Source organism: Anopheles nili, chromosome 3 (genome assembly GCF_943737925.1).
Source record: "Anopheles nili chromosome 3, idAnoNiliSN_F5_01, whole genome shotgun sequence".
In the NCBI taxonomy this organism is placed as follows: Eukaryota; Metazoa; Arthropoda; class Insecta; order Diptera; family Culicidae; genus Anopheles; species Anopheles nili.
The window spans coordinates 72822194-72840967 of record NC_071292.1 but is presented as its reverse complement, the minus strand read 5'-3'; the positions used below and the strand labels follow the sequence as shown (position 1 = coordinate 72840967).

The following is an 18774-nucleotide window of genomic DNA, read 5'->3' as shown; positions in this document are numbered from 1 at the left end:
GTTGACTTTATGACGACACGAGTTGTATAGGTGCCAAGGTGATGATGACGATGATGGATTCGTCACCGTTGGGTGATGAGTCGATCCTTGCCGTTGGCATTCAAATTCCTTCGCGTTATTCGCCCATCGAGCTTATCGGGTGCAGATTCGCTACCGTTCTAATAATGGCAAACACTTCGATCTGCATGCACGAGGCGTGGTGGCGTTGCATCGCAGCTGAAAGTGCATCCAATTCCGATTATGCACCGGCACGTAGCGTCGTGGCACCTTCCCTCGTGTCTGATACGATGGGTGTATCCATCGAAAGCGGCGGCAGTTGGCCTCGCACGCACCCGCGATTCCTTCGTGGAGGATGATTTATGTAAATCGACAATCGGCGGTTGCGTAACGCGGGCCACGTTCGGGCGTGCTCCGGTAGCCTGGTGCTGCGGTTGGATTCCCTAATTAATGCGACGCATATTTCGTGAACGGGTCTCACGGTGAAGGCCGGTTTCACCAAAAACGGGAACGCTTCCGAGGTAGTGGCCAATTCAATTAGTCCACCACAAGGGTTGGAGTGAACCGATTTGTCCATTCGGTCGTGACACGGATTTGATAGGCCCGTTGCGGGTGAGAGATGATTACAATAGTACGTAATTTGTCCATTGAAATGTAATGTAGGAGAAAAGATAACAATTTTTCGATTTACTTCTGGCCTCAGACAATAGTTTGTTCGTACATTCCAGTAGTACAAGCTTGTTCGAAACTGCTCGAATCACCGCTAGTGTAAATTACCAAATGATGAAGCTTAGAAAACTTCATGAAATAGTAAAGGGAAATTTAAAATATGTTTGTACTTTCTTCTTGTTGAAAATAAAGCACAATGGTATAGCATAAATATGATAACACAGGTTAATGTTAGCGAATTTTGTTGTACATCATTCTGCATGAATGCAGGCAAATTGCATTTCGGAATTCGCTTTTTAGTATGTTACATATTGATTATATCTAGTTCAAAAAACTTCTGAAATTGAAATAGATTTTACTATCACAATTTATCATCGTGCAATATAAAATAATTAGACAAATCTGCATTGAACTAAATATTCGTATGTTTAGCGCATGATTTGAAATATTTTGACGTTTCTCGATCAGGGCTGCTGCATAGTCTTAGGAAGTGGTCTACTTTGCTGTCAAACATTAAAGAAGAAGAAGAAGAAAATATTGACGCTGTGAAAAAACGTATTTACCAGTGCACTTTTTCATGCGTATTTTGATAATTTTAAGACCTTTTCTGTGTAAGAAACCCATCATAATTTGTTTAACACCGCAGGGTTAATGATAAACGTTGCGGGAATTGTGTAGGTTGTAAGTATTCCCCAACAGAACCATGGGTATCCGTAAGTGCATCGTACCAGAGTGCCCGTCGACGACGGCTCGCTCCGAAGACCGCGGCGTCACATTCCACAAGATACCGTACCAGGAGGAAACGAAGCGTGCCTGGATCACGGCCTGCCATCTGCCGGATGGGTACAACGCGTCCAAAATGTCGAACGTATGTAGTCGACACTTTCGGAAGGCCGATTTTCAGGAGTTCAAAGGTAAAAAGTACGTGCTGAAAACAGGCATAGTTCCAACGATTTTCCCCTGGACCAACGGTAAGGGGTCGGAGAAGAGCGACAATGACCAACAAGCGATGGAGGGCGCCAAGGAGACGGTTGAAGATTCGCCTATGGAAGCCAAAATCGACAAAGGAAAAAATGAGGATGTGCCGCATGAAGTCGGCGACAAGGATGACGACATCAACCGGAAAGATGACGTAAAGAAGGTAAAAACCGAAACACCGACTGGTCGAAACAAAAACAAATCGAAAATAACACCAAAGCGTGCGAGCAGCGCTAGAAAGAGCGCTTTGACATTGGCGAAAAAGGCTCGCGTAGATCCTTCGCCAACTCCGAAGAAACAAACGGTAAAGAAGGGCGCTTCCGTCGTCGTTGAGCCTCCGTCACCGGCTGTCTGCGCGTCACAAGCCGCCGACAACGTCGAAAGTGCTCCGGAAAAGGTAATAGATTTCACACCGGGCGGCAAAATTGAGGCCCAGGACTTCAGTGGCACCTGGCACGCGGCAAAGTTAATCGAGGTCGACACAGAGGAACGTGAAGTGCTGGTGCAGTTTGACAAGACGGAGAAGATAAAATCTTCCACGCTCGAAGAATGGATCCCGATGGACAGCGTCCGATTGCGACCGATTTCGAGCGCAAGTTTCACAGCCGGCGAGAAGGTGTTTGCTCGGTGGAACGACTCGCGCAAGTTTAAGGCCACCATCAAGAGCGTGCTGGAGAACGATATGTACGAGGTGATCTTCGACGATGGGTTTGCGAAGATCTGTAAAGCAACGCACATCAGTCGGGGTAAGCGTCCGGAAGATGCTATAGTTAAGGGGGTTCCGGCAGACTTGTCCCCCGAAAAGGAGCCGATCAAGGTGAATGAATCGAGCATGGTCATAAAGACGGAACCGGTGGAGCAAGCGGAGGGTGCGAGTGAAATGCAGGTCGCAATAAATTCGATCAATCAGCTGCGCATTCCGCAGTTAGTGAAGTTAAGCGAACTGCCAGAGGTTCCAACGGATGGCGAGTGGTGTTGCCATTGGATGAACGATTACCCTGTCGGGGAGTCATCGGAAGTGGATCTTCCCGGCGGTAGAGTGTACACTGTGATCGTGCCCGATTGGCGCCTACCGGAAGGCTGGACTAAACACGTGTACCAACGCTTCACGACATACGGGAAGATGGACGTGGTGCTGGTGAATCCCGCCGGAAAAGTTATACGTTCGAAGCACGAGATGAAGCAGTACCTGGCGGACGGTGGCGAGGCGTACGACCTGAACATGTTTGATTTCGGGTTACATCGTAAGCGCGCCAAAGAGCTGGGATTCTGCCAATACACACAGGAGTACAAAGACAGCTTCCTGCCGAAACCGGCCGCCGAACCGATGCTGCTCAACACCGAGGTGAACATCGGCTCAGTAAAGGTGAAAATTATCGATAACCTATACCAGTGCCCGGAGGCGGACTGTTTGAAGACGTTCCGTAAAGAGAACCACCTGCAGATTCATATCAAGCACTACCACAAAGAGTTGGCCAAAGGCTTGGGGGAGATACTGAACATGCAGGATCTGGCCGCATTGCGAACTCCACTGGATCTTCTCGAAACACCAAGATCGACCGGACGCAAATCAAACGTCTCGACGACACCTAAAGCCTCGTCCAACGTGATGAAAGAAGAGAAAAAAGACGAGGTACTTGTAAAGTCAGAACTCGCCGCGTTTCCGCCGACTCCGGAGGAAGGCAAACCCATCAAAGAGGAACGGTTGAAATCACCCGGGTTGGTCAAGCAGGAACTGGAAAAACACCCCATATCGCATGGAACTGTGGAAGCCGTCGCTGTGCCCGAGGAGACATCAGTTAAGAAAGACCAACAGGAAGAAGACGAATCCGCCACAGTAGCATCGCCGAGCAGCAGTACTAGCAAGCCCAAAGCGCAAAGTAGGGTGGCGAAAATAAAACTGTTTTCGAAGAGAAAACAATTGGACGAGGCAAAGAAAATTCGCCACGGGTTGGTAACGAAAAAGAAAGCAGGAGTCACCTCGACCAAAAGGATGAAGCGAGGGAAAATGGGGCGACGATCGGCGGCCAATCGGTCGGCGCCGGTACTGCGAGGAGCCGATTCCAGTATGACTTACTCCCCGTTCGCGGGTTTTGGTGGCGGATTGCAGAACGAGACAACTATCGGAGGGGCGTACTATGACGACTTCATCAACACGAGTGTCGGTGGGTCGACTTCCGGACTTGTGGATGAAAACGGTGAGGTGATCAAGATCGTCCGTATGCGCAAGGAGGAGATCATAAACTGTCTATGCAAGGTGACGGAGGAAGACGGGCTCATGGTCCAATGCGAGGTGTGCCTTTGCTGGCAACACGCATTTTGTCAGAACATCCGCAACAGCAGCGAGGTACCGGAAACGTATGTGTGCAGTATCTGCCGCTATCCGTACCGTGGACGAGCGTCGAAGCGGTACGTGCACGATCAGGACTGGCTTTATGAGGGCAAGTTGCCAGTGGCCAAGTACCACTCGACAAACTCGCGCCATGCCCAGCGCTTCGACATCCTCAAGAACGCTCACACGCTGACGGGCAATCTGCTGGAGTTGAAGCGCTTTATGCATAGCCTGCAGGTGAAGATCAACATCGCGGAGAAGAAGGATCACCCAAAGATGTACCTGTGGTCGAAAAAGTGGGAAAAGAGCCCGCCACGGAGCGAAGGCGTCGAAAAGCTGCCGAGTGAATCGGCGATCCAGCAACAGATGCCGCAGGTGCCGGTGCCGGAGGCGCCCATCGATCCGGCAGAGTGCCAGGCCATCCTGCTTGATCACATTCAGAAGCAACAGAATGATGCGATGGGTCGGCTGCAGGCGATAGAGGCGCAGATAATAGGTACATTGAGACTACGGTGGGCGTTCGTATGTGGAAAGATTTTTTATTAACCAAACCTTCGCTACTATTGCAGGATTGGAGGCGTATGACGAAAAGGCAGACTTGCTGGAATCTCCTATGGCGAAGAACTACCCCAAAACAAAACAAACCATCCAAATGTTGTTGAACGATCTGTTGCGGATGAAAAAAATTGCCGAGATTCATTCGGATTTCAACAGTCTGGTACCGGAATCGTCACGTGTGGCGCAACAGTGACGAAGGAAGAAATATGTGTAATTTCCTCACAGATGTGTCATTTTTTTGTAGCCTTAAGCGCAATTTATAATACGGCTGTTGTCTGCATTCTATCCTACTTTGAAGGAATTTAGTTAGCGTAAGATGTGCTATGTTGGAAACGCACGTTTGAACAAAATACAAAATATGTTCAATACTTATATCCACAAATGGTCTTTTAGATTTTTTGTTAGAGACGAATTTAGAAAGTAATGAAAATGGTGCATGATTGGCATAACACGTGGATTATTTGTTCCATGCTTCGATATGTGCCACCTGCTCCATTTTATGTAGCCATTTTTTATTTCATAATTTTACTTTTGATATTTTTTGTTACATTATAAACGGCCAGACCGAATTTTGAGCATTAAATTTATGTACAAAGTGTAAATGCTGGAGGACATTCTCTCCTTACACGTTGCACCGCATCCTGCGTGTACTTGGTTACTTATTGGTTCTGTTTTCTTGATAATTGGCAATCCATTGTTTCTAGTTTCGTATTTGCTGCTAATAAGGATATATATGGTAAGTTCTTCATGCTTTTTATGTAAATTGTGTAAGGAAAGATGAGAATCTGATGATAAACCGTCGCTCGATTGAATGGTGCAAATTTTGGAGAACTGGACATGCCACTGTAACCCCTCCGGCACTCTGTCACGGAAACGCTGTCAAGATGCGGCGAATTTCGAAGCCGTTTGCACGTTGTAAGCATTTAAAAGGCGAGTGCTTTAAACAGCGCACATAAATAAATAACATCAGCTGGCCGAGGAGGCACGTTCTGCGGAGCGTTTGCGTTGATTGTACTCTTTTGGCTCCTTCAAGGAGCGAATTGGATCTGGAGCAAGATAAAATATTTCCGACAGCGGGTTGGTAACGTGCCGATCGATTCGTTCCGGCTTAAATAGATGTAGTGATTGTGATAAAGCTCGATACCGGAGTGGGCCGAAGTTATTAAGGAGCAAGGAAAGGAGAAAAACGTGTGAGGATTATACGAATGCCGTGTTCGCAGAGATCGGTTTTGTTTTATCTTTTCCGAAAACCGCGAGTGCAGGGCGAGGAGGGTAGAGACGAGGGCGGAGCAATCTAGTGCCGCGTGTTCTAGTGAACGAGCATTGAAAAAGTGTGTAAAATCACGGCATGGTTTACTTCAAATAGCCGGTGAAGCGACGCAAATTGGATTCTCCATTTGTCGAAACAAACACATCCGGAACAGGTTATTGGCGAAGACGGCGGCGCCATCGGTTCTAACTTACCTGTGGAAGGCCTAGCCTACCCAATCAGCCGAAAGCAGCGGCCATAGCAGCGAAAATCGCACACGCCAGCGGAAAGGTAAGTTACACACAATTTCTTCGGCGTCATACCTGTGCAAGCGGCCATTTCGGCGGAAGTATACCGAGGGCCATCGCCACTCGGCAAGGGCATGATTGGGATTTAATATGAGGAGACACCATCAGACAATCGGAACTCCATTGTTGCTGCAGCAGTTTAACGTGGGATACAAAGATAGATCTCACACGCGTTCGGACCCGACGATCGTCGACAAAAGTGGGACTGGGTGGCGTTTGATCGTAGCAACCATTACATAAATAAACCAGCACGTTTTTTCCACCTGACGATGTCGTCGGCTGAACGTGCTGTTGATTTATTTGTGTTGTCGAGAAAATAGCAAAAGCCGGGAGTGAAAAAATGGTTAGCTTTTCAGTAACAATATGAAAATACTCCCTTAAATGGAATGCTATTTGCGATAAGTAAATAAGTAACTAAGTAGTCTGTTTCCTGAATGAATTAAAAGGATCGTACGATCGATAGGCGATCTGCTGGAAAACACATTTTCATCCATTCTCGTCCGGCACGCCAGTGACCAAATGCAAGTCATGCATGGCAGCGCTGAACCGCGCCTCGATGTAGCTTCTTTGCGTTTTCCTGCTGTTACAGGTGTGCAGTTTATAGTGCGCTAACGATGAGCGAGAGTCTTGTTTATCTAATAGCCCTTCCGTCATTTCCAATGCTAAAGATCGTTTGAGTGTCGCACAATGGCGGTGTTTTATCTAAAAAAAATCGTCACTTTGAAAGCTAGCAAAACACAATTGCATACGGAAGTTGTTGGATAAGTTAATAAACACCGCCTTCGCCGAGCCCTTCAGCGATATTTTTCCTTTTTCCACATGCACTTCAGCACATTCGAATGTAGACTTTGAAGTCATGTGACGTGAAGTGTGGCTTAGTTAGATATGCTCGTTTTAGTGAGAGATGGTGTATAGGTATGCTAACTGCTTTACCCATCCTATACGACTGGTTTTATCGATTACAGGGATAGAGTTTAACAAGGAATATTTGCCCCAACCATGTCATAAAGTGCTCAGCTTGAATGCTTTCCATTGTACTCCGTGCAAATAAGAAGATGTTTACAGACCGGCGAAAGGACCTTTTTCTGTTTGTATATGCGGCTCTCCACGTGGTTCGCCGAGTGTCTTTTGGGGCAAACGAGACACGAAAAGGATGAAACGGCTGTGAAAGGCATATAAAGCGGTTCGTCGCCGTCACCATTTCCGAGTGAATGCGTCCAATAAATGATGAATAAATACTGAACCCCGGCAGAGCCACACATTCGATAGGAAGCAGGAACAAAGCTCACTGGTCCGTAGATCGTTTCCTTTTCGCTTAAAGTTTCCGCACGCGGCGACCTTTACTCGAAGCTCGTCATTGACCCATTTCGTGTGTTCCGGTGGTAAATGGAATTAAACATTGAACCAACCGAGCATTTGGTGTGTGGTAGGATCGAAAGATGTAATTTATTCCAGAAAATTCCCCAACAAAACACGTCTGCCGTATCGCCTAACAGAGACCGCTGATTTATCTATCATCGCGTTCGGGTTCCTCCCATTCCGAGCCCGGCGCTAATTGACCGTCAATCTTCTTCCACTCGCACGGTTTGATTGAAATTTAAATTGCCCCAACAACGACGGCAAAACGGCGGTGCTCCCTCGAGATCCGCCCTTAATTGAACTGCCCGCAGATGCGTACGATGCTGGATTGCTACAATGCACTTTTATTAAGCCGCACTGGGCGCACCAAAGGCGCTTTGAATGCACCGCAAATTGCACGAACGCGATTGATGGGCCTGCATAACGCGAGGTTAAAAGTTTTACTCGACTATTCTCAATCACATTGGTTTGGCCGGTGCTCAGAAAAAAAGATACGTTATCGATAAAGCGTGTCGCTCGGCAGGCAATAATATCAAACTCCCTCGTGGGCGACGAATGCCCAGGCACGCTTCTGCCATTCATTGTGATAACTGTTGCCGGACTCGCCCAAAAATAGGGGATGAGTTGAATGACTGGCCCACGGATTGGGCTCCCGGGGTAGCCTTAATTGTTCCATTCGCCGGTTATTGCGATGCGGCATCCTCGATTTATGACTGTGGTGTTATTCAGGTGGTTGCCTAGACATGTGGCACGATTTTCTAGAATAATCTACGGAATACCATGAATAGGACGCGAGGTTGCTTATCGGCACCTTTTTCCTGGGTATCGCTCGCAATCTGTATCGTTGTTGTAGATTGAATCTCTAACCACACCACCACCGGAAAGCTTCTCGTATGATGCAAATTGTTCGTTTACTTGAACGATCCCTAAAAAACAACACCTCAATGGAGCGGTTTTGACATTTGATCATTGATAAATAGATCACCATCCGTTCCATCGATTGTGTGGCAAAATGTTGCGAGGTGTGTAATATTTGTTTGTTAGGGCGTATTTTCCCCGTCTTGTAGATTGTGGAAAATGTCGCTTTAATTTGTCGATGCCCGATAGCAGATCGATCGTTCGAATGAAATGTGTTGCGTAATAGACGAATTGATCAAAACAACAGCACATTCCAGAACGTGTCTGGAGCGTAATGGCTAGCATCTGTAGAATGAAGTTTTATTTTTTATCGATTGTTTCTAGTTCACTTTTTAATGGACTATCAGTTCGGATGATTGCAAGGTATTTTGCCTCATTAATCATAGTATTGGAACGCATACTCTTGTTTTTTACTGACCGATTAAGGATACGAGAAGACACTCCTTCAAACATCCTTCATTAAATTTAGACCATTTGTATACGTCAGCAATAGAAGCACCAAATCCGCTTAATGTAAGAGGAAAATCCTACCATCCGATGGAGTCCTATCAACCGAAGACACCCCGTGGTAGGTCATGTACAAGCCTCCCCGAGGGATGAGGAGCCTCCCCGCGGATGGTTTGCTCTGTCATTAGAAATACGATCCCAAGCCAGCAATCGCTGTGAGGCAAATTATCAAGCGTTCGTGCGTGCGCGACGCCTAGCCCTTATCACCGCGAGTAGGAAAAAAAGTGAAGCGGAAAACAAAATAAAACTAAATGATTTGTTCCACTTCTGGGCGGTTTCCAACGGCGCACCCCACGCGACCAAACCGGGTGAGTCAAAATGGGATTAATTAGCTTGGAAAATGATTAATTTTAAGCGTTGGTTACACATTAATTGAGCAACTCGAGAAGTAACGAATTTTCTCCGGCCATTTGCGCAAGCGTCCTTCATTCGGTTACTGTGTTTGAACCGAGAACACGACAGTATGGGCATTATGTGGACACCGAAAAGTGGTCACAATTAGCCTCGTCATTGAGAGAATGAGGTAACATTTTATCAGCAGGATTCGGCAAAGCCGTTCTAGCTAGGTCAAGCGAGATAGCGAGCGCGCGAGTATCCCAAGATCCTAAGTCAAATATAATCGCTGTAATCTCGACGCTTAATGCAAAAGGCTCAGTATAACGCAATTAATATCGCTTATCATGCTGTGGCGACCGGTCCTGAGCAGCGATAGTGGATAAAGCTAAAATTAAAATTCCAAATATTTCGCCTGTAAAAAAGGTTGTCTAAAACGAACGCTCGTTTTATCCACTTCCGCATGAACTGCAGCTGCTGCATTTTGCTATCGATGTGTATCGGTTTTGACGCTACTACCCCTCGGTATCGATTATTCGTTCCGTTAGCAGAAGTAAGAGGATGTAGAGGAGAAGCGAATGCAAACAACTGCACGATGAATCTATTTCAGGCCCGGTTGTTGCGGCTTGTCTGCAGCCGTTTCAACCCCTTTCCAGTCCGGGAGGGAGGCTCTAATCGATTTAAAGTCGTGCGATTACATGCGAAGGTGTGCAGAAGAGAGTCGCTGGTGTGCCCCGCAACAAAGGACGCCGTTTGGCGAAGTTCGCTAGGGTCACATCAATCACCCAAAGGCCGCTCCATCGAGGATAACAATGTTGTTATCCGGCTGGGTGGAGGGAAATAAAATAAAACAATCATCCCTTGCAACCTAGTCCCCGGAAGTCGTTCGAGCTTTAGCAGTCAGCACTGGCAGCCAGCACGTGGGCACTATTGTGGCCTCTTGCCGGGTTTCGTTCCGTTCTGCTCGGAAATGACCGGATCAATGACACACATGATTCATACGTTTCTTTCATTCAGAGCTGGTGCCTCTCCGATAAGCGGATTTCAAGTCGGCTGGCAGTGGTTTCGATTACGGAGTTCCTAGACGGTCGGGAATATTTTTCCGCATTGAATCAAAATCCTCCTCGTTGAGTTTCATTTCACTGAGCTAACCATATCTAAGCCAGCGAAAATAAGTGTCCGAGATTAAAGATTTGCGTTGGAGTGTGGCCCATTCAACGGTTATTATTTTATAACACACCGGAATGCTTTGCAACTGAACCGGTACTCTACTTCGCTCGCCTCGCCGGAAGCACTCGAACAAGCCGTTGGTGAAGAGTACGTTTGCTTAGAATGACCTCAGCAATCAAGAACCGAAGAGGTGATAACCGCTCACGTAAGCGATAATGCTACACGTGATGAAGGACGGTTACTTGACCGACAGCCACGACAGCTCGATCGTGTTAAGGGCAAGGATTTAGCGTGGATAGATATATTCTGGTGTTTTCTAAAACAAAACAAAATCAAAAGTAAACGAACGGTTGCGTTTGAAAGCAAAACTTGAAACGAGATCACTTTAACACTTCGCCCGTCTGGGGCTCGTTCAGTGCTTGTTAGTTCACCAACAGCCGTCTATCGACGAGGATCCTTCGCTAGACCGTGAAAAAGCACGAGCTAGTGGATTTTTTTCGGTTTCGCGGTCGTTTCGCGCGACGGCGAGAACAGAAACGAACGTCCGGAATGGCAGCAGAGCAGAGCAAGTTCCGGACGAACGACTTGCGGTAGCATTTTGAGTAGCTTTGCTGATCATGAACGTGTTACGTGTGCTGTCGAAGAAACCTTCACCTCGAATTTAACCTTAAGACACCCGCCAACGGTCAGTTCAGTGGAAGAAGTTGTATCCATTTTAATTTGCTCGGGAGATTGTAAATTTGGTGACTTTCATCAAGATTGCAGGGCGATGTGGTGTTCAATTTATCTAGAGAATGTTTTAAATATGTTAATTTATCATCACCCAGTTGTAAATGAATTACGTCCAGTTTCGTGCCAATGTTCATTGAAGCGGTTCATTGATAACCCTTGACCCTTAGCATGTACTGTCTTTGTTACGCGTCTGAGACAGTACTACGCTTGTTGGTTCTTGTTTAAAAACAGTAAACCGCATCCTACCCAGCTGCTTATCGTGCGTGCATGCTGGATGATGTTTCACTTCTCTTCAGTTCCAATCAGCTCCTCCGGAAGCGGCATTCTAGGCGTGCATGCCGTGGTGAAAGGTTTAAGGGTGAATCGTGTTAATTGTGTGACTGGTTTTGTATTTCCGCAGGCACTCTAGCGCATCATGGAGGCACAGAAACGAACAGAACGCGAGCCTTGTCCGAGGCAGCGGGCTAACTTTCTCTCATACATCATATTCGGATGGACGATACCGATCTTCTTCAAGGGCTACAAGAAGGAGCTGAACACGGACGATCTGTATCAGCCGCTGAGGGAGCACAAATCGGATGGACTGGGTAATGCCCTGTGCGAGGCCTGGGAAGACGAGCTAAAGCAGGCTCGCTCAAAGAACCGGAAACCAAAGCTGCTAAGGGCTGGGTTTCGCGTGTTTGGTTGGGAAATAGCCTTGCTCGGGCTTGTGTTGCTGACTTTGGAGATGCTTTTTAAGTAAGTGACAGGCAGGTTAGGGATTCTGGATGATATTTTCAAGGCCTTTCTTTTCTTTGTAGAGTTTCTCAGCCCTTTTTCTTGGGCAAGCTTGTGGCGTACTATTCCCGCCAAGAGGGTGACATCACTGAGGCGTACCTTTACGCGGCAGCTGTTGTATTGTGCAGTGCGATCAACGTCTTGTTCATCCATCCGTACATGTTATCCCAGTTGCATCTTGGCATGAAGTTGCGTGTGGCAGCCTGCAGTATGATCTACCGGAAATCGCTCCGGTTGAGCAAGACGGCCCTCGGTGACACTACCGCTGGACAGGTGGTGAATCTGCTCTCAAATGATGTTGGTCGGTTGGATTTGGCTGTACTATTCGTGCATTACCTGTGGATTGGGCCACTGGAGACGCTGGTTGTGACATACCTGATGTACAGGGAAATCGGGCACTCGGCGGTATATGGAGTGCTGTTTTTGCTGTTATTCATACCACTACAGGCGTACCTAGGCAAGAAGACTTCCGTGTTGCGATTACGCACGGCGTTGCGTACCGACGAGCGAGTTCGGTTGATGAACGAAATCATCCAGGGTATCCAAGTGATCAAGATGTACACGTGGGAGAAACCGTTTGCCGGACTCGTGGCAATGGCACGGAAGTAAGTAGAGCGAGCTTTCGGGTATCCTTTCTTCGGGCTCTCACAGTTCCGGTCTGTTGCGTTCTCTTGCAGGAAGGAGATCAAAGTAATTCGATACGTGTCGTACATCCGCGGTATCCTGTTGTCGTTCATCATGTTTACCACACGCGTGTCTATCTTCCTCAGCCTGGTGGCATATGCCCTAGCCGGTCAGGTTGTGACGGCTGAGAAGGCGTTCGCCATCACGGCGTACTACAATATACTGCGCACGACGATGACCATCTTCTTCCCGCAGGGCATTGGACAGTTCGCGGAAGCACTCGTGTCCGTGCGCCGCATTCAGAACTTCATGCAGTACGAGGAGATCGAGTCGGCCCAAGGCGTTTCAATGACTGCTAGTGGCGACAACGAGCTTACGTCGTCGTCTCTGTCCGAATTGGACGAGAAATCGCACATCGATCCGCTGGCGTTACCCAATAGCAAGATCATTCGGCATTCGGAATCCGACGGACTTAAAGAAGAAAGCGAACCCGTCGAGACCAACAATCACCTGTCGGATGCGGGAGTGATCGTTGAAAAGGCCGTAGCTCGGTGGGATCCGAAGGCGACGGAACTAACACTGGACGGTGTTGATCTGCATGTGCAACCCGGCACGCTTGTGGCCGTCATCGGACCAGTCGGGGCCGGCAAGTCGAGCTTGATTCATGCGATTCTCGGTGAGCTTCCGCTGGAATCCGGTCGAATCAAGGTGAACGGGGACGTATCATACGCCTCCCAGGAACCGTGGCTGTTTTCCGGCACAGTCCGGCAGAATATTCTGTTCGGGTTGCCGATGAACCGTGATCGTTATCGGCAGGTGGTGAAAACGTGCGCCCTCGAGCGTGATTTTCATCTGTTCGCGGACGGTGATAAGACGATCGTAGGTGAACGCGGAGTTTCGCTTTCCGGTGGCCAGAAGGCTCGTATCAGTTTGGCCCGAGCCGTATACCGAAGGGCGGCCGTGTACTTGTTGGACGATCCGCTTAGTGCAGTCGATTCGCACGTTGGCAGGCATCTGTTCGACCACTGCATGCGCGACTATCTGCGAGGCAAGATCGTGATCCTGGTGACGCACCAGCTGCAGTATCTGCAGAATGCGGATCAAATCGTCGTGATGATGCATGGTCGAGTGGAGGCCGTCGGGACGTACGATAAGCTGCGCAAGAGTGGTCAAGACTTTGCCCAGTTGCTGGTGGCCCCGTCTGGGAAGGAGGATGATAGCACGGACACGGAGTCGATGAAGCGCTCGGGTAGCCTGTATAAGCGTCAGAACAGCGAATCGAGCATGGATTCGGCGGTAGGTGAGACCGACGTTCCAGAGGCGAAGGCTGTCGAGGAACGGCAGAAGGAGGGATCGATCGGATACGACATATACCGGGCGTATTTCCGGGCGAGTGGAGGTACCTTCGTTGTGCTGCTGATTCTGTTCATGTTCCTGCTGTCGCAGCTGTGTGCCTCCGGAGGAGATTATTTCCTAACCTACTGGGTGAATAAAGCCGAAGAAAAGCTTCCCGCGGTCAGCGAGGATCAGACACAACCCCTATTCAGTGGTTTGGAAAATGGCACGATGGCCAATCTCGATGGACAGGAAGATTTTAACGATACGATTGCAACCACTCTTGCGCCACCGATTACATCCACGGTGCTGCCTGCTGTGGCATCGAGTGGAATCGCTGTTTTCTTCACCGCCCTTCGGCAGGTATTTGCAACGGGCAACGAGGATGAGGATCGTTACATCGACATCTACATTTTCACCGGGCTAACGGTTGCAACGGTTATTATTACACTCACCCGAAGCATGTTCTTCTTCAGGGTAAGTTCTTTTGTTTTTACGTACACTTTTCACTTTACGTTGATGAAATTCTTCCTTTTTTTCCTGTTCAGACCGCAATGAAAGCTTCTCGCAAGCTGCATGACGCCATGTTCAACGGCATCACCCGAGCTTCTATGTACTTTTTCAACACGAATCCGTCTGGGCGTATTCTGAATAGATTCTCGAAGGATATGGGCCAGATAGACGAGTATCTGCCCAGCGTGACGGTGGACGTGATACAGATTTTCCTATCGCTGATAGGAATCGTGGTCGTAGTTGCGATCGTCAATCCGTACAATCTCATCCCGACGGTCGTGATCGGTATCATATTCTATTTCATGCGAGCCTTCTATCTGCTCACATCGCGTAACATTAAGCGAGTGGAAGCGATCAGTAAGTATGGTCTCGAGAAGGATCTATTAACGCTGAAAATTGAGAAAATTTCATAATTGATCATAAGCATGATTGTATAATTAACTAATCCTACTTTTTTTCTTGCATCTTTTCTCAACAGCACGATCGCCAATCTATTCTCATCTGTCGGCCTCATTGTCTGGTCTGTCTACTATCCGTGCCTTTGGTGCAGAAAAGGTGCTTGTACGAGAGTTCGATTCCCACCAGGATCTTCACAGTTCCGCGTTCTACCTCTTCATCTCGACGTCGCGTGCGTTCGGATTCTATCTGGACGTGTTCTGTGTGATCTACATCGCGATCGTGACGCTAACGTTCTTCATTCGCGGTGATAGCGGCGGAAATGTCGGTTTGGCCATTACGCAAGCCCTCGGAATGACGGGCATGGTCCAGTGGGGCATGCGACAGTCGGCTGAGCTGGAAAATACAATGACCTCGGTGGAGCGCGTTGTGGAGTACGATAACGTCGATCCAGAGCCGGCACTCGAAGCGGAACCGGATAAGAAACCACCAAAGGAGTGGCCCCAAGAGGGACGAATCAAGTTCGAAAAGGTTACGCTTCGTTACAGCCCCGACCCGGACAGTGATTTGGTGCTACGTGATTTGAACTTCGAAATTGAACCACGTGAAAAGATCGGCATCGTCGGTAGGACGGGCGCAGGAAAGTCGTCGCTGATCAACGCCCTCTTCCGGTTGTCGTACAACGGAGGTTCGATCGTGATCGATGCTCGCGACACGTGTCAGCTGGGATTGCATGATTTGCGGGCGAAGTTGTCGATCATTCCGCAGGAACCGGTGTTGTTTTCAGGAACACTGCGCTACAATCTCGACCCATTTGACGAGTATCCGGACGAGAAGCTTTGGCGAGCGCTTAAGGAAGTTAAGCTGGAAGAGGCTGTGAACGAGCTACCTTCTGGACTGTCTTCGAAGATCAACGAGGGTGGCAGTAATTTCAGTGTGGGCCAGCGACAGCTTGTCTGTCTTGCGCGAGCAATTTTGCGTGAGAACAAGGTGCTGGTGATGGACGAAGCAACTGCGAACGTCGACCCGCAGACCGACAAGCTGATCCAGCAGACGATTCGGGAAAAGTTCAACGACTGTACAGTATTGACGATAGCCCACCGATTGAACACCGTCATGGATTCGGACAAAGTAAGCCTGTGGTATAAATCTCTATTCAGGATCAATTTTTATAGGGAAATGTTTGTCTTTGTCACCACGCAGGTGCTTGTAATGGACGCGGGTCGTTGTGTCGAGTTCGGCACGCCCTACGAGCTACTGACAACTGAAGGAGGACCCAAAGTTTTCTATGGCATGGTCAAGCAGACAGGAAAAAGCACGTTTAACACACTACTTAAGATAGCGGAAGAGGTAAGTGCTCAGACACCTGTTGTGCAGAAGTGTTTCTTAATGCGTGATATATTTTCTTGGTCTCTTTTACAGTCTCATAATCAAAAGCAGCAGTCGCAGCAGAAAACCGAAGCAGTATCGGCAAACTAAGAACGTGCCAAGCATGCGATTTGTGACAGCAGAGTGTAGTTCGTAAGAGTTAGGTTTCGTTAATGCAGAAAATCTCTTGTCACGTTTCTATAATGTGAATGGTGGGTCAAAACAGCCCCACGAAGAGGCGGCTCAGAAAACCTCGTGCTTAAAGTGGCCTTTACTTAAAGTAATAAGTAACATTGAACAAATTCTGTCCTTTAGCGTTTAAATGTTTATGGTGGCGTAAGAAGTATAACCTCCTCTCACCAATTGCCGGTGCGGTTTAGTTTATGTAGAAAAGTTAAGCTAATACTTGCTGTGCGTGGAAATTCTGTGGATCTTCTCGTGCTTGTGTGTACACCTGTAGCGAGTGCCTAATGTAAATCGATTGTGAGTTTAGCTGTATTACCTAGATTTATCAACACACTCGACGTGAAAATCGATGATGCATGTAGAATGTTCGTAAAACGTTTACTGTTCTTTCAAGCGTGCTATGTCGATGTTAGAGACTTACAAAAAGGAAAGGTATATTAGTGCTTAAAGATTTTTCCGCGCCCAGCAGCGCTGTCGGTGTATGTTACGTTCATTTGGTGCCTTAAACAATACACATCTCAGCGACCACACTAGGTTTAAAGTTAAGTTATTCAACCCGTAAGTAAAAAAATACAGAAACACGATCAAATAAATCATATCTGTGTATCACTGTCGAGCGCTCCAACCGGCGGGAGGTTTTGCGTCTGAGATGACTGATAAAGACCAGAAGCAGTTATGCAGCTGCTTGTTTTTAGAACGAGGGGTAGTTTTTTGCATTAATATATTCCGAAAAAATCCTGCTCCATACATGGTTTGCAACTATCCGCATCGAGGAGACACAGCCGTTCTCTTTTTAAAATATTTCGTTGCAGTGCTAATGGTAGTTTGAAACAGAAATGTCACAATAAAATAGCCAAAAGCTCACAAAGCATGTATTCAACGATGTCGCATGCAAATTAATATTTTAATAATATAGACTTGAAGTTTGATGTTTTTTTTTGCTATAGGTTCGTTGCACGTAATCCCAACATTAAAGCTGGTTTTAACTGCTTAACCGTCAACAATGCGTATTTTGCTTTGATTGAATTATATATTTTATATGTCCTTGGTAGAGTTTCGTTCCAGGGATATGCCGTTACGGATAATTATATATACTTCGCGTTCAATACTGCCCTTCCGATCGTACCTAGTGACGTAAATACATAAGCACAATGTCAAACAACTGATCACTAATGGGGAGCAACATATGAAGTTCTACCCTAATATGAAGTCATTAATGACGGTCAGTTCTTTCCTTCATCCGGTGGCCCATTCCCTAGACGATGTTTGCTACGAATCCTTGGAAACGGTCAAACATTGACCGAACACATGGCTTGAAAGGGACCTGTTTAGATGCGAAAGAACACTGCTTGGAACGAATGCCAACAGTTGCTCTAACGAACAGCTGGAATTCGCGTGCAGTTCGGTAATTGATTAACGACGGCGGAAGCTCCAACACGCATATTCCAATTACCAATGACACATCGTGTTCGTAGCGTGTAGCAGATTTTAAGCAGATAGCAACAATGGAAAAGCAGTGAATAAAAGAAAAAAAAACACGCAAACATGCGTGCTGCTTGGCCTTTAAACCCAGCAGCCTCCTCTGGCTTCATCTGGTGCTGGGTTGAAGGTGTGAACATTTTATGACCCCGTTCCCTCGTTATGCTCGCGAGCCACAGTTTGGCTTTCGAACAAAAATGCCCCCAGCGAAACAGGTTTCGTTCGGTACCAGTCGGTACGTTATTCGTTGGAATAGATACGGTGGTCAGTTTGTTTACAAGAACACGTGTAGAAGTAATTAGGCATTGATAGAACACGATTTGTAACTGTTGCAGAAACAAGATCGGGAGGAATGATCAATATCACATGGCTTCACTGGTTAGGTGTTCAGCTTCTTCGAAGATTTTTGCCTTTCAAATCATGTATTCCATTACGCTGTTTTGCCTGACCAACTCTAGGTCGATAATATCGTCAAGAGATCGTTCTTGAAGCGACATGCTAACAATAGGATCGCTGTCACACGTTTTCATGCTTTCACGCTGAAAGATTGTATATCCTCCAGGTCCTCGGTACGGGTGATTTATCTGAGATGCCGCACGAGACCGCAGGTTGTCGTCGTTGAACTTTGAAGGATCTAATGACGTCACTCGGAGCACCGACTCTTACCATACGCCTCGCCATTCTACGGCTCAAGGTTCACGGCTTCTACTGCTGCCAATTTGACACACCCAGCAGGCCTGATACTTGAGGTGGAATAGCATAGTTTTTACAAAAACCGGTAAACATTGGATGGATAATGAAATTTGATGGACATAATTGCGACGTGATTACAAGCCGAGACCGACTCGGTGTAGAAGAATTATGTTGTGGCCAGGCTTCAATCACAGTGTTTTCTCGTCCGTCCCTGAGCTGTGTGCTGGATTTATGCGTCGTTCTATTCTTCATTGAAGCTTGATGATGCCAGAAAAAAAGCAACAGTTTTGTGT

The 18774-nt window shown here is 47.3% G+C and overlaps 2 protein-coding genes across 2 annotated transcripts; both read left to right on the top strand.

The window, feature by feature from the left end:
• Positions 1 to 1369: 1369 nt before the first annotated feature.
• Positions 1370 to 4861, top strand: LOC128725588 (uncharacterized). The gene is made up of 2 exons (XM_053819343.1): positions 1370 to 4472; positions 4546 to 4861. Exons 1-2 carry the CDS (start codon positions 1370 to 1372, stop codon positions 4725 to 4727), a joined length of 3285 nt encoding a protein of 1094 aa, XP_053675318.1. The 3' UTR covers positions 4728 to 4861.
• Positions 4862 to 11525: 6664 nt separating this feature from the next.
• LOC128725350 (probable multidrug resistance-associated protein lethal(2)03659) lies at positions 11526 to 16931 on the top strand. The gene is made up of 9 exons (XM_053819087.1): positions 11526 to 11848; positions 11911 to 12492; positions 12565 to 12933; positions 12997 to 14026; positions 14210 to 14323; positions 14395 to 14716; positions 14838 to 15886; positions 15959 to 16105; positions 16178 to 16931. The coding sequence occupies exons 1-9, from the start codon at positions 11526 to 11528 to the stop codon at positions 16232 to 16234; spliced, it is 3993 nt and encodes a 1330-aa protein (XP_053675062.1). The 3' UTR covers positions 16235 to 16931.
• Positions 16932 to 18774: the final 1843 nt, after the last annotated feature.

What these genes read in the sequence shown, in the direction of transcription:
- LOC128725588 (XM_053819343.1), top strand. Translation starts at nt 1,370, where the DNA reads ATGGGTATCCGTAAGTGCATCGTACCAGAGTGCCCGTCGACGACGGCT. An exon ending in GATAGAGGCGCAGATAATAG is followed by an intron (nt 4,473 to 4,545) that starts GTACATTGAGAC and finishes CTACTATTGCAG; the next exon opens with GATTGGAGGCGTATGACGAA.
- LOC128725350 (XM_053819087.1), top strand. Translation starts at nt 11,526, where the DNA reads ATGGAGGCACAGAAACGAACAGAACGCGAGCCTTGTCCGAGGCAGCGG. An exon ending in CTCGTGGCAATGGCACGGAA is followed by an intron (nt 12,493 to 12,564) that starts GTAAGTAGAGCG and finishes GTTCTCTTGCAG; the next exon opens with GAAGGAGATCAAAGTAATTC. An exon ending in GAAGCATGTTCTTCTTCAGG is followed by an intron (nt 14,324 to 14,394) that starts GTAAGTTCTTTT and finishes TTTCCTGTTCAG; the next exon opens with ACCGCAATGAAAGCTTCTCG.